This window comes from Molossus molossus, unplaced genomic scaffold (genome assembly GCF_014108415.1).
Source record: "Molossus molossus isolate mMolMol1 unplaced genomic scaffold, mMolMol1.p scaffold_m16_p_5, whole genome shotgun sequence".
In the NCBI taxonomy this organism is placed as follows: domain Eukaryota; kingdom Metazoa; phylum Chordata; class Mammalia; order Chiroptera; family Molossidae; genus Molossus; species Molossus molossus.
The window spans coordinates 53318466-53333916 of record NW_023425388.1 but is presented as its reverse complement, the minus strand read 5'-3'; the positions used below and the strand labels follow the sequence as shown (position 1 = coordinate 53333916).

The 15451-nt window shown below is 39.5% G+C and overlaps 1 protein-coding gene across 1 annotated transcript in view; it reads right to left on the bottom strand.

The window, feature by feature from the left end:
• TPRG1 (tumor protein p63 regulated 1) overlaps positions 1–15451 on the bottom strand; it is a 134236-nt gene that overhangs the window by 65361 nt on the left and 53424 nt on the right. The window contains exon 4 of the mRNA XM_036243153.1: positions 8142–8318. Coding sequence (XP_036099046.1) covers positions 8142–8318 — 177 coding nt within the window. The remainder of the gene's footprint in view (positions 1–8141; positions 8319–15451) is intronic.

Sequence of the window (15451 nt, the reverse complement as noted above, 5' to 3'; positions counted from 1 at the left end):
GCTGGGATTGCATCAGCTCTCTGTGGTAATAATTGGGTGCCTCATGGGAAATAAAATAAAATATACCATAAAAATGAAATTTGTCTGGCACAACTAATGAAGAAAGGGGAGCGAAGGACTTGAGACTGTAGGAATAGTGTGAAAAGGCAGATTTCTTACTTTCTGGAGGGGAGGCTTAATGTACACTCTTTAAGGTGGCACATTAGTGGAAGCATATTATGTTAATACGTAACCATTGAAGCAATTAATAATGATAATTCTAAACAACAAAAAAGGAAAGACGGAGAAGTTCTCATCTTTTCAAGAAGACGAAAGAAGCGGGTTGTCAGTGTCAGTGGGTTTATAGTAGGAGTCAATAACAGATAATATTTAAAAAGATGGGAATAAGAATGCTATGTTAGGACTTCCCGTCCAGATGGCGGTGTGGGTACAATGTGGTACTCGCCTCCTCCCACAATCATACCAAAATTACAACTAACCTACAGAACAATCATCATTCAGAACTGCCTGAAATCTGGCTGAATGGAAGTCCTACAACCAGGGAATTAAAGAAGAAGCCACATGGAGACAGGTAGGAGGGGAAGAGACAAGAATAGGCTAGTCCCACACCCACATGTGGTGGATAAAATCAGAGTGAGTATCTATGGCTGTGGAATGAGGGGTCTCAGCCCCATATCAGGCCCCCAAGCCCTGGTTACAATGCTGGGAGAAGCAGTTCCCATAACTTCTGGCTGTAAAAACCAGTGGGATTCCAGGCTGAGTAAAACCAAGAGCTGCTAGGGTCCCAGACAGGTCTTCTTAGAGGGCCCACGCATGGGTTCGCTCTGACTCACCCTCTCTGAGCTCCAGCACCAAGATAGCAACTCGAAAGGCACCAGAGACATATGGGGACGAACTGAATTATCTGGCATCAGGACGAGAGACGTGGGGGCAGCTTTTCCCCAGCCAGAAGTGCTGGCAGAGGCCATTGTTCTTTGATGAGCCCTCCCCACACTGAGCCAGCAGACAGGCACCCATATCTGAGCCTCCATCAGCCCAGCTAGGACTGGTTGCCCCACCCTGGTGATCCCCTGAGACCCCACCCCACCAAACTTCCCGGCCCACCCAAGCTGTTTCCAGTACCTTTTCCATACAAATGGCCTATCTTGGCTCATGCTCCAGACTTTCCTGAACTCTCAAATAAGCAGCATCTGCCCTCAGCATGCTCCATACCTCTGGATAAGTGGCCCCAGGCCCAGCACTGGGAGCAGCCTGCTACAGTTTGCAGCTCGGCTTCTCCTGGGAGCACGAGTAGCAGCAAGCTGTAGATCACGTTGTAGCTCAAGCCAGGTGGCTCCAGGCAGAACACAGGTGGCAAGTGACCTTGGCCTGCATCTCATAGGGGACCCCAGAGCAAGCACACCCAGTGGACAGGTTGAGATCACAACAAAACACCACCCAACCACCTCCACAGTGACACACTCAAGGTGTAGATTCAGTGGGCACCAGAGCCTTGTTGAAATCAGTCCTGTTCTGAAGGGTAGGCCCCTACGCAGCTGATCCTCCACAGTGGTCGGTATTCCTTGTAGCGGATTGGCCTGAGGGTAAATGCCTCCCACTGACATGCCAACAGCAATCAAGGCTCAACTATGATAACAGAAAGGGGTACGTAGTCCACACCAGGGCAGGAGGAGCAAAACTGGAGTGCCCAGCTTGGGCGATTGAGGAGGCTGTGCTACCGGGCCCTAAGAACACATACCACACATTAGGCCACTCTACCAAACCCAGGAGACAGAGCAGCTCTACCTAATATTCAGAAACAAACACAGGGAGGCTGCTGAAATGAGGAGACAAAACAAAACAAAGCAAAACAAAAATCATGTCCCAAGTGAAAGAGCAGAACTAAACTCCAGAAAAAGAAGTAACTGAAATGGAGACGAGCAATCTGCTAGAAGCAGAGTTCAAAACACTGGTTATAAGAATGCTCAATGAACTTAAGGGAAGAGAAGTTGAATTTAGAGAAAACTTCAACAGCATATAAAAGGACATTGAAACCATAAAATGTAAAAACAGTCAGAAATGAAGGATCTACTAACTGAAATGAAGAGTAAGTTACAGGGAATCAACAGTAGAATAAATGAAGCCAAGAATCAAATTAACAATTTGGAATATAAGGAAGTAAAAAACACCCAATCAGAACAGCAGTAGGAAAAAAATAATCCATAAAAATGAGGATAGTGTAAGGAGCCTCTGGGACAACTTCAAGCGTGCCAACATTTGCATCATGAGGGTGCTGGAAGAAGAAGAGAGAAGGCTATACATTGAAAACCTATTTGAAAAAATAATGACAGCCCTGGCCAGTTTGGCTCAGCGGTTAGAGAGTCGGCCTGCGGTCCTGGAGACGCGGGTTCGGTTCCCGCTAAGGGCGCGTACCTCGGTTACAGTTCGTCTCGGCTCTGGTTGGTGTGTTGGTGACAGCCACTCGATGTGTCACTTTCATGTCGATGTCTCTCTCTCTCTCTCTCTCTCTCTCTCTCTCTCTCCCTCCCTCCCTCCCACTCTATATGAACAAAAAAAAAAAAAAAAAAAGGAAAAATGTCCTTGGGTGAGGATAAAAAATAATGACAAAAAAATGATAAAAAATATATGAACAATACAATGGCAATAAATATATATCTATCAACAAATGAATCTTAAAAAATTAAGCAAAGAAGCAGAACAGAAATAGATTCATAGATACAGAGAATATTTTGATGGTTGTCAAATGGGAGGGGAGATGGGGAGATGGGTGAAAAAGGTGAAGGGATTAAGAAGTACAAATTGGTCCAGCTGGTGTGGATTAGTGGTTGAGTATTGACCCATGCACCAAAACCTTGTCGGTTCTATTCCCAGTCAGGGCACATGTCCAAGTTGTAGGCCCGGTCCCCAGTGGGGGGCATGCAGGAGGCAGCCAATGGATGCTCTTTCTCATCAGTACTTCTCTCTCTCCTTCTCTCTTCCTCTCTCTCTAAAAATCAATAAAGAAAAAAGAATTTAAAGAAATAGAAGTACAAATTGGTTGTTACAGAATAGTCATGAGGATATAAAGTACAGCACAGAGAATATACTCAGTAATATTCTAATAACTATGTATGGTGTCTGACAGGTATTGGATTTATTGGGATGGTCACTTAATAAGTTATATAAAATTTAATCACTGGAGTGTACACCTGAAACTAATATACTAAGTAAAAAACAAAACATGATTTAAATTAAGAATGCCATGTTAAGTTACACTTAGAATCACCAGTAGGAAAAGCTAGACTATGAGGCTTCTTGTCTAAAAAAAACCAAATATATATGTATATATCTATACACACACACACTCGCGCTCGCGTGCACGCACACACACACATGTACATATATATTCAATGAAAAGCAAAGGAAATATAAGAAATATGATAATATATATTTTAAAAATATAACAATACAGAAATTTAGATGAGGTAACTAAGACCATAACTATTGCACCAATATGTATAAATAGGTTAAGCTTACCAATGAAAAGAAAAGACTCCTAAGTTGGATTGCAAAGTAAAATTCAATTATAGCTGCATAGAAGAACATATAAAAACAAAACAAAAAGATTCAGAAAGTTTAAAGTAAAAATATATAGGCAAAATATATGAAGAAAATTCAAATAAAAATAATATAAGTTTTGTCATATTCAGCAGGCAAGACCAAAAACAAGCAAAGCATTAAAGGAGATAAACTTCATAATGAAAACTTTATAATCTAAAATAAAGATTCACTATCTACAAATGTTCCAAAATCAAATAAGACAATATCAACATTCATGATGTAAAGTCACAAAAGTAAAATAAACAACCACAGGTAATCTCAACAACACTGTCAAACACAATTAATTAATTGAAATGTATAGAAAACTAGACACAAAATTCTTTTCATGAGCACATGGTATATTCACAAAGATATACTATAGTTCAGTCAATAAAATGTCTCGTATTTACAAAGATTAAAATAAAAAACTTAAAATTTAACAATATTAAAGTATCTAGAAAAATGCAAAATATTTGGAAGTGTGCCAAAACACTTCTAAAGTATTCATGGGTCAAAGAAGAAAGCACAAGAAAAATTAGAAAATATTTTTAACTGAATTATGATACATGCACAATACAACAAAACTGTGAGTCGCACTGAAGCAGTGCTCAGAAGAAAATGTATAGCTTTAAATGATCTTATTAGAAACATAGAAAGGGCTAAAATCAACATGCTTGGGTTCAAAATTAAGAAGTTAAAAAAACAAACAAATAGGCAAAGTAAGCTAAAAGTACATAAAAAAACGAAAGAAAAGAACAGAAATGCAGAAATCAACTGAATAGAAATCAAATAATTATAAAGAGTAGCAAAGTGAAAAGCATATTTTGGTTAAAACCAATAAAATTGGTAAGATAATCAACAGAAATAAAAGAGAAAGAATGCAGATTACCAATGTCAGGAAAGAAAAAAAATTCACTAAAAATCTTATAGACATTAAAGGGATAATAATGGAATAGTAACAACTTTATGCTTTCAAATTTAACTTAAAAAGTGAATGTAAATTCCTTGACAAATACAGTTAACCAAAATTAACACAAAATCAAAGAAAAATAATGAGCTATCCAACATTTATTTCAAAAATATAACTTTATGCCCAGCCAGTGTGGCTCAGTGGTTGAGTGTCAACCCATGCACCAAGAGGTTGCCAGTTTGATTGCTGCTCAGAGCACATGCCCAGGCTGGGGCCCAATACCCAGTGTGGGGCATGCAGGAGGTGACCAAATCATGTTCTCGCTCATAGATGTTTCTATCTCTCTTTCCCTCTCTCTAAAATCAATAAAGAAAAAATATTTTTTTTAAAATGTGTGTATATGGATATAGTAGATATATAGATACAAATATACACTTTATTATCAAAAACTATCCATCAAAGAAATCTCAGGTCTAGAAGATTTTCCTTGTAAATTCTACCAAACAATCAAAGAAGAGATAACACCACTCATATACAAAATATTTTAGAAAATAAAAGAGGATAATGCACTTTCAATCTTGTTTAATTTTTATTAAAAAAAAAAATTTTTTTCATTATTGAGTTTAGAGACAGAGGAAGGGAAAGGGAGAGATAAAAACACCGATGAGAGAGAACATCAATTGGCCACCCCTCACATTTCCCCCACTGGGAATTTTGCCCACAACTGGGCATGTGCCCTGACCAGGAATTGAACTGGTGACCTCTTGGTGCATGGGTCGATGCTCAACCACTGAGCCGTACCGGTCAGGCCCCATCTTGTTTTATGAGGCTGGCATAGCCTTAATACCAAAATCTGGCAAAGATATCATAAAAGAATGAAAATAATAGACTAATATCCCTAATAAACACAGAACACAACTCCTTAATTAAATATAAGCAAACTAAATCCATATGTATACAAAAGGGATAATATACCATGATGAAATGTGTTTATCTTAGGAATGCAAGGTTGATTCAATACTTAAAAATCCTAATAAAAATAAGATTTTAAAAATGCAGCCAAGCTGCTGGGAATTTAAATATGCATGAATAAACATAAATTCTTAAAAACAAGGTAAGAGGAGAGTAACTCTAACACATATTAAAACATACATGAAGGTTAAAATCATTAAAGCCATTTCGTACTTTAATAAACAGATAATGGAGTAAAATGCAGAATACAGAAGTAGACACAAATACACATGGTAAAGTATACATGATAAAGGGGGAATGGAGTATTGAATAACTGATGTGCAGACATCTAGCCTGCCATCTGGATAAGAACATAAAGCTGGCTGCACATGCTTTTCCTTACTTAAGGCAAGTTCTGTGTGAAAAATCAATTAACCATTCTTAAAAATAAAATTATAAAAACACTAGAAGTAAACTTGGATGTATATTTTATAATTTCAGTGTAAAGGAGGACTTTCTTAATTAGAAGCCTTGAAAGACTAATAAATTTGACAACTGAAAACTCAAAACAGTGGGAAATAGCATTTAAAAAGTTAAAAGAGATATAACAAAGTAGGAAAAAAAATTTGCAACATATATGGCAGACAGGAGACCATGTTCTTTGATATATAAAGAGCTCTTATAAGTCATAAGGAAATATTTAATATCTCAATAGAAAAATATACAGTATATATATGTATGGGCTATGGTCATAAATAGGCAGTTCACAGAAAAAGAAATAAAACAGCATTTAAAAAAATATGTTTTATTGATTTTTTTTAGAGAGAGAGAAACATTGATGTGAGAGAGAAACATCTATTTGCTGCTTCCTGCACGCCCCCTACTGGGGATGGAGCCTGAAACCCTGGCTTGTGCCCTGACTGGGAATCCAACTGGGATCTCTCAGTCCATGTGACTGGCGTTCAATCCACTGAGCCACTCTGGCCAGGCTAAAATCTCTTTTAACATAAGGAAAACACCCTCAACTTTCTTCAAATTTTAGTGATGAAATATAAACAAAAATAAGATATTTTTCTTTATCTCATTGACAAAGTAAAGGAGTTTCATAATATGCAATATTAGTAAAGATGTGTAAAAAAGGATACTCATATTCCACAGGATCATAAATTGGTGCCACCTGTATAGAGGGCAATGCGGCAATATCTACCATTTAAAGTTCATGACTTTTGATCTAATAATTCCACTTACAAAAATTTACATTGCAGACACATTTACACATTTGTACACAGTCCTATTGACAAGGATATTCATAGCTGCATTGTTTGTAGTAGAAAGGTAAAAATAAATATCCATTAATGAGGGGCTGAATAAATAGATTAGCCTTAAAATTAAATATTCTGCACTATTAAAAAGACTGAGGTTGATATATAGGTGATTATACAATAAAGTTTCCAAGGTATATTACTGGGTAAAATCACTTAGGCAGAACAGCTTTTGACATGTGTACCCATTGGATAAAATAATTTGTGTGTGGGAGTATATATTTACAAATGTGTACAAACACGCATGTGTCCCTACAAAGACATTTTTATTCTTATATATTTATAGACTATTTCCTTTAAAAAAAAAAAATGAAACTGCTAGCACCTATGGAAATCATTCTGGGAAACTAAAAATCTGGATTGAGAGAACTATTTCCTGAAAATAAACATTTTCTGTAATGTTTATATATGGGCTTACAGTGTGCATATATTATTGGAAAATAACACCAGTTCAAAAAGTTAGTGAACTAAATCAATTAATCACTTCTTGCATCCATGAAAAGAGTAAATTAAAAATAGGTCTTTGACATGGTATGCTTCATGTAAGGAAAACTAGTCACTTGATCGAGCTCTGACTTTTTCACTATTTTAGAAAGATTTTCAATTCCCATTATGTGGTAGGCTCAATACCATGTGCTAAAAAGTACCTGCCTTCAAGGAGCCCATGGATTAATGGGAAGAGCTCATATTCTGAGTTCAGAGGAAAACTGCATTTTTGCTTAGACCTAAAATGTTAGATCTAAATATCTTTCTGAGAACATAACAAGAACTTACGCAGTTCAACAATCCTCCTCTGTAGACATCACCAGGTCTTTTGGTAACTGTCAACATCTCTGAGATGATGTTCCCTCCACTAAGCTTCCAAGGAAGATGCAAATAGACTTCTTTTAAGACCTGTCCATTGAGCTTTACAGAATAATTTTAATTCCCAAAGGCATTATCCTTTTTCCACCTCCACTCCTTTGGTTGTGCTATTTCTTCTGCTTGGAATGTTCTTAGACTTTTGCTCTCCTTCTTTGGCTAACTCCTACCCAACATCAAATATTGGGTCAGGTGCTTCTCCAGGAAAGCCTGGCTTATTATCTGCCAAACAAATCAGTTGAGAACCTTCCCTACCATTCTCCCTCTGCTCTTTCCACTTTATATTTAACAGCTTACTTATCAGGTTTTCATAACAAAGTAACAACTTACTCAAAATGTTATCCCTGTCTGACACAGAGTAGGAATTCAATGATTGTTTGATGAGTTCCACAGTAGAACTTCAGTGTTCTCCCCTAACTTCTCCCAGCTTACAGAACTAAACTGAATGTTGTCATTGTTTTCCCTAAATGTTCTGCTCCCACTACAGCACTTCGCCAAGTGTAAGTCATCATACTCACTTGTCCAGGGACATCCCAGGGAAGGCAAACTCGCCCAGGCAGATGCGATAGATAGCACTCAGAGGAATTCGCTGCAGCTGCACACAGCTGAGCATGATGAAGTCATACTTGCAGATCAAGAGGGTCTTGTCTGTGACCAGCAAAATCCTCTCCTTCTCATTGTTCCAGTGATCTATCCTGCAAGAATCATCACAAAAAAGTATAGTTGATGGCATAATCTTTCCAAGTTAAAGATAATGGCATTCACTGAATCATCTCTAGGAACACAGAAGATGGTGAAGTTTGATCATTCAGTAAAAAGAGGAGTTGAGGAGTACCAGCTCCTCTCTCTCTCAGTCTGGCTCCATGACCAAGGTAGTGGAAGGGTGGAAGCTCACAGGGAAATGTCATATGGTCACAGAGCTCAGAGATGATGACCAATAACGGGATCCATTAGGGGAATAGTAAGTTTGTATTCTGTTGGCAGTCAGCTGATTCATGCTCCTCCATATCTTCCCAGTTCTCTAGGAAACCTACATTTTCTTCAAGAACACCAAAAACATCTCTTTGTTCTAATACAATCTGCACCACAAATTTGACTCACTTGGCACTGCTGTATGCCAATCTACCCAGATCATATTGCTGACTGGAGATAAAATGGAGATTTGAACATAGGTTCACTGATGCCCAAGCCGTCACTGTTTTAAGCTCATCCATATCCTTGTGGTGGAAACATAGTGAAACAAGTGACGTGGGATCCTTATGAGCTAAGGATAAACTAGACACTAGATACATGTTTCTTGAGTTGATTTCCTTCATACATGAGAGCCTTTGGGGGCATGCATGGAAAATTCAGTGATAGCATTATCTTGAACAGAGAACAAGAAGGAATCAAAACAATGGCTTCTGGTTAAAAGAAAGTGGACATGGCCTATAATTCCTCTCGCCCACGGCACTTCCGCCTTTGGAATACAGCACTTGATGACTTGTATTAGAATTATTTTAGAACATGTTTTGTCTTCCCTAAGAGACTAAAAAGGGTGATTTGTGATTGAGTTATATCTAAATCCCTACTCCCATCCATGCACAGTAACAACAGGGCTATTCTTAAAATACAACAGGAATAATATCACTCCTTGTTCACCTTATTAAATAGCCTCTAACTGGATTGCAGGTCCTTGAAGGGTCTGGCCTCTGCCCAACATCATCTCACAGAAGGATGAGAAAACGCGTTGTTCACATCATGGCTCACATGCCTCATCCAAAGATGATTTCATAGTCTCCTATGTAAACCTAGCCCTTATTACACTACCTCAAATCATCCTGATCTTGTTTCCTTTATGGTACTTGTCACCATGTATAAGAAGAAATTCTATGTAAAAATTTTAGTGACAGGTACCACCGGGCACTGACAAATCAGAATGGACACCATAATACAGGGGGTAGAGCAATGGCAGGGAGACAGGCAGAGTATCATCTGTGTGTGTGCATGTGTGTGCGCGTGCGTGTATGTGTGTGCGCACGCGCTTTTCATGAGGGCACCTGGAGACAAGACTAGTATTCATCTCCTTAGTTTGCAAAAAGAATTAAGGAACCTGATTCTCAATCAGTGTTCTATACATTAACGGTCATTATCACTGGCAGGGACCTAAGTCACTAAATAATTTTGGGTAACCCAAATGTATGCCATTACTCAGTATAATCTAAAGAAAGACAAGCAAGACAAAGTGAGGAGTTAAATCAATGGGAGGATAAGTAGGAGGAGATATGAAGGGGAGAAAAAGGGACAAGGAGAAAGAAAGAGGAAAGGAAGAAGCAGAAGAAGGAAGATAAGAAGGATGGGATCATTGATGGAGGTCCTATTGCATGTCGACAATGTATGTATAGGTATTAACTCTGCATCTCCCTACCACCCTTTGAAGAAAGGCATTATTTAAAGTCACTTAGCTAGAACATGCTAGTAGGTTTAGTGGTGCTGAGTCTGAGAGATCTGGTTTAAATCTTGGTTCAAAGGTTTCTATCTACTCCAACAACACTGCAGTACTCAACTCTTCACCGAGTGAAGGAGAGAATTCTTAATGATCTGTTTAACACTCTCAGTCTTAGTCAGAAAGAGAAGGGGACTCTGAAATGTCTTATCAGATATCTACATAAATGTCTCTAAATAGACTGCATCTATTTAGCAGCAAGTTATAAGCTGCTGCCTAATAAACCAGACTTGTTTTCAGTCTAAAAAAACTGCAGCTTTTGGTTGAATGGTTTTATTGAAAATGTCAGCACTCCATAATGAGATTTATTTTAAAAGGTAAAGGATTTGGAGAAAAAAGGAAATTCTTTTTAGGAACACAGAGTGCTCTGCTTTGACACAGACTCTGCATAATTCACAAGTTGGGGAAGTCTGAATTCAAGTAAACACGCAGACTTATAAATAGTTTGGGGCCACCATCACTGGCTCCTAGGTGGTGTACTTATTTATTTAGACTTCAGTCATACCCCCCACCCCCAGAACTCATGAAGAAACATTGAATTTCATATTCCTAAAATTTATATAATTGAAGTTTGTTGGTGATAAAATCTGGAACAAATATAGGAGTGGAAATAACAATCATATATGTCGTGTGTGTACAACCCGTAGAGGTTTACAAAGTCCTTGAATGACAATGCTCTCATTTCATTCCCACAACAGAAGATGCTATTACCTTCATTTTAAAGACAACAGAACTAAGGTCCAGACACCCTTAAAATGACTTGCCCAGTGCTTTATGCCCGCCGAGCAGTGGTGCAGGGACCGTAAATTGAGATGCCAGTTTTAGCCGTAGCGTTGGCTTTCTCCACAGTATCACCCACCTCCAAATAAAGGAGCCTGCAGTATGATGTAAAAATGTGGGAAAATCCACCTCTGGAAGAAGGTGGTGTGATGATATGTATCACTCCTAGAATTATTCTCTCTGGGAAACTTCTCCCTAGGACAACACTCATGACTGTCCTTCCCAAACCTTGTCCTCGTCATGTTTTCTGTCTTGGGGAAGAACCCTCGTTCCATTCAGTTATGCAAGCTAGAGACATAGGAGTCACTCTGGACTAATCGCGTTTCCTCACCTCACATGCCAAGTCGTAGACATTTTATTTCCAAAATATCTCTCAAAACTACACACTTCTCACCTCTACCTTCACCATCCTGATCCAGGCTTCCCTCATCTGCTGCCTGAGCTACAGATCAGCCTCCCCCTGGCTGGGCTACCAGTCTCCTAGACCTGGCTGACCTACATCTGCTCTCGTTGCCTTCCAACCTCTTCACCGTACTGCAGGGAGGTGGACCTCTAGGAAAACCAATCTGGGCCCTACCGCCGCACTCTGGCTTCGACCTTTCAACAGCTACATAAACACACTTTAACTATTCTTGAGCATTCTTATGAAAAAATGACAAAAATGCTCCCCCTGGTCTAAGAGGCTCTGCAGGGTCAGGCCCTACCTACTTCTGCACCCTCATCACAGACCAAGTCTCTTCACTCTACTCTCCTTGGTTTTCTTTCAGTTTCTTGTATGCAGCATGTCCACACCTCCTAAAGGGCCGCTGAACACGCTGTTCCCTCTGCTAGCCATGCTTTGCTCATCTTCTTTACCCAGCTAACTCCTACAGTGGAGCTCAATATTACTTACTCCGGCACGTGTCCCCAGACCTCTGGGACTGCTTTTCTTCTAACATACACTTTCATGGCACCTCACAGTTCTCCCTAATAGTATCTATCCCAGATGCAATTTTACAGCTATTTCTATGATTATCTAAGTAATGTCAGTCTCCTCTCCTACACTGTGAACCATACAAAGATGAAGTCCATTCTTAGCTTTGCGTCCCCAACGTCGTAGGTGTCCAAAAATATTTCTGAAATAAATTAATAAAGAATGAACAGTCCCGGTGCTGTGCAACCAATAAGCCTTGACTCATGGGGGAATTCCTGTGAAAAACTGAAAAGCTCCCCAATAAAAGAGCACCTTTAAAAAATCAGCCTTGGGCCCTGGCCAGTTTAGCTCAGCGGTAAGAGCATCAGCCCGCAGACCAGAGAGTCCAGAGTTCGGTTTCCCCTAAGGACATGTACCTCGGTTGCAGTTTGTCCCTGGCCCCAGTTGGGGTAGTGTGGGTGGCAACCACTCGATGTGTCTCTCTCACACCGATGTTTCTCTCTCTCTCTCTTCCTCCCTCTCTCCCTCCTGCTCTATCTGAAGATAAATGCAAAAATGTTCTTGGGTGAGGATAAAAAAAAAAAAAAATCAGCATTGGGAAAATGTGCATTCCATAATAGTGAGAACAAGATACAAAATGTTACCTTCAATACACTTTTAATTTTGTAACAACAACCACAGAATACATAGATCAAAATTTCTGTGTGGTGAGATTTCAAGCCACTTATTTCTTTTCATGCTTTTATAAATCAGTTTAATTCTTTTTTACAATGAACATATTCTATTTTTTTGATAAAAAGAGAATTTTTAAAAATAACAAATTTCACCTATCCTTCAAGTTCTCAGCTTAAATGCTTGCCATTTCATGGGGAGGCTCACCCTCACCTCCTCCCCCACCCCAAGTGCATACTCTCTTTCTTTTCCTTTAAATACACACGAGCCTTCATCAGTGCCTCAGTTGTGACTCTAGTCACAATCTTGTCTATAGTGTAGTGATTTCTGTGCTTGTCCTGCCATTCCCCCCACATTTGATTCATAAACGTTGACTTAGTCCTGTCTGGGTCCCCTCACTGTGCTCAGCACAGAGCCAGTGAGGAGAGAGCAGGGTCTTAGCAAGTGAGCACAGCATGAAATAAAAAATAAAAACTAGAACTGTAAGATGCAGTCATTGCGAGAGCCAGTCTCTGCTGGCAGAGGTTTTGCCACATCTCCTCCCCACACCAGTGTTCCTAGCGTCATTTAGGGACCCGTCCCCGCAATATATGAGGAACCTCCGAGCTCCGTGAAATTTGTATTTTCCTGGGATGACAACAGTTTAGCCAGCAGAGGGCAACAGCGAACTAACAATGAGGAAGGACCTGTCAGAGCAAGTTTCCGGAACATCCACCCCAGAAGCCTTCCCAGAGGTCCCAGCCCTACGCCTAACAATAATTTCAGTTGCTCTTTTAAAGCTGTGTCAAATCAATTTGTGGTTTGGAAATTATTTTCTTTCAAAAATACTTTTTTCTAATATTATTCCCACACACACATACATGTATGCGTATACACACACACACACACACACACACCCCACAAGGGTGCACACAAACACACACCACTCAGTAGAGACATCTTCCCTGATACTGACTACCCGATTGACAAGTCAGCTTTCCTTTGTGCCCACCCCCCACCCCCACCCCACCACCAGCAGCTTCTTACCATAGCCCAGTCCTTACCGGAGGAAGACAGTATCTTGGCTAGCCAGGACCAAGCAACTCAGGAGAAAAACACTGAATCATTCATTCCACACATATTCCCTGAATACCCACTGGGTTCCAGGGCCCTGAAGAGAATCCAATTTGGTTTTGCTCTTCAAACACTAACAGATGAAAAATGCATGGCATTGAAGCAAAGCGATTTCCCTTGCCCCGAGTTAAGTGAAGACTTATAAAACCTGTAGCTAAATAATCCACATGCGATTCTTTCAATCATTTGGTTACTCTTCCCCTAAGTCTCTCTGATTTATTTAAAATAGATGACCCTCCAAGTAAACAGTATTCTAATAAAAACACGATGTCCATAAACCTTCCCTGTTTCCAGGTCCCCTGACTTGACTTCTTGTGGCTTATTTTTTCTCCCTACTGCCCCAAGCAGCCAGTCATGTACCAGATTCTGTGCTAGCTACTGGGGGAAGAGAGAAAAACATTCTGCTCTTAAAGGATACACAATTCTCCTGAAATCATGTAGGGAAAAGCTGATGTGTCACCCAAAGGTGAGAGGAGACTTGATAATGGTAACACAAGACCACAGACTCGGGTTGCCAGGTTACCAGCCCGTTGCCCACAGGGTTGAGGCCAAGGGACCCCAGGCATCTAGTTGATGCCTTTGAAGAAGGTGTTCATCAACACTTCATTTCCTGCTGTTTGGTGAACATGTCAGTGTTGGAAAAGCACAACTTACAAAGTATGCATGATTCTTTGGAATGTACACCAAAAATAAGTCTCAAGAGTATTTATTCATTTCTTCAACACTTCTCTAGTGTTAGGGGACAGACAGAATGTTCCCATAAAACATAGATAGGATGAACCTGGAAACATCTATTTATGTATCCACAGAGACTACTATATTTCCTGAGTAAAGAAGTCCTATCATGGATTTTTATTGTTCCAGTTGATTGCAGATAAAAAAAAAAAGGTCAAATTTTCCCTCAGAAAACAAAAGGGTTTATGAGTTTAAACTTACACACACACACACACACACACACACACACATATGTATATGTATATACAAACATATGTATGCATGTGTGTCAGGTCTAAAACTTTTCAGATCTACATGCACATATGAATAATTTTGCCATGCATTTTCCTTAAGTTATAATAAGAACAGCCTCCATTTATTGGAGTTTTTCTCTGAACCAGACACTGTGGCAAATGCAATGTATGTGTTATCTCTTTTAATCCTCACTGAACAATCCTGATGCAGACAGGTTATGAACATGAGGCTTGGGAGCATTACAGACTGAACGTGTGCCCCCACCTCATTCCTGTGTGAAAGCCCTACCCCCAATGTGGTGGGCCTAAGAGGTGGGGCTTTTGGGAGGTGACTATGTTTAAATGAGGATAGACTCCCATGATGGGGTTAGTACCCTTATAAGAAGATAAAGAAACACCAGAGCTTCCTCTCTTCAGGTTGTGAAAACACAATAAGACAAGCTGGGAAGGGAGCCCTCACCAAGATACAATGTGAGCATAATGTCTTGGGTCAATCTCCTGGTTCTCTGTTCTGTTTCATTAATCTATATGCCTGTTCTTGTGCCAGTACTAGGCTGTTTTGATTACAATGGCTTTGTAGTATAACCTTATCACCAGTATAGTGATCCCTCCTACTTTGTTCTTCTTTTTCAAGATTGCTGTGGCTATTCGGGGACTTTTTTGGTTCCATATAAACTTTTGGAGTATTTGTTCTAGTTCTGTGAAATATGTTGTTGGTATTTTAATGGGGGTTGCATTGAATCTATAGATTGCTTTGGGTAATATGGACATTTTTAATCCATGAACAAGGTATATGCTTTCACATTTTTATATCTTCCTCTATTTCTTTTGTCAATGTCCTGTAGTTTTCTGAGAATGGGTCCATGAACAAGGTATATGCTTTCACATTTTTATATC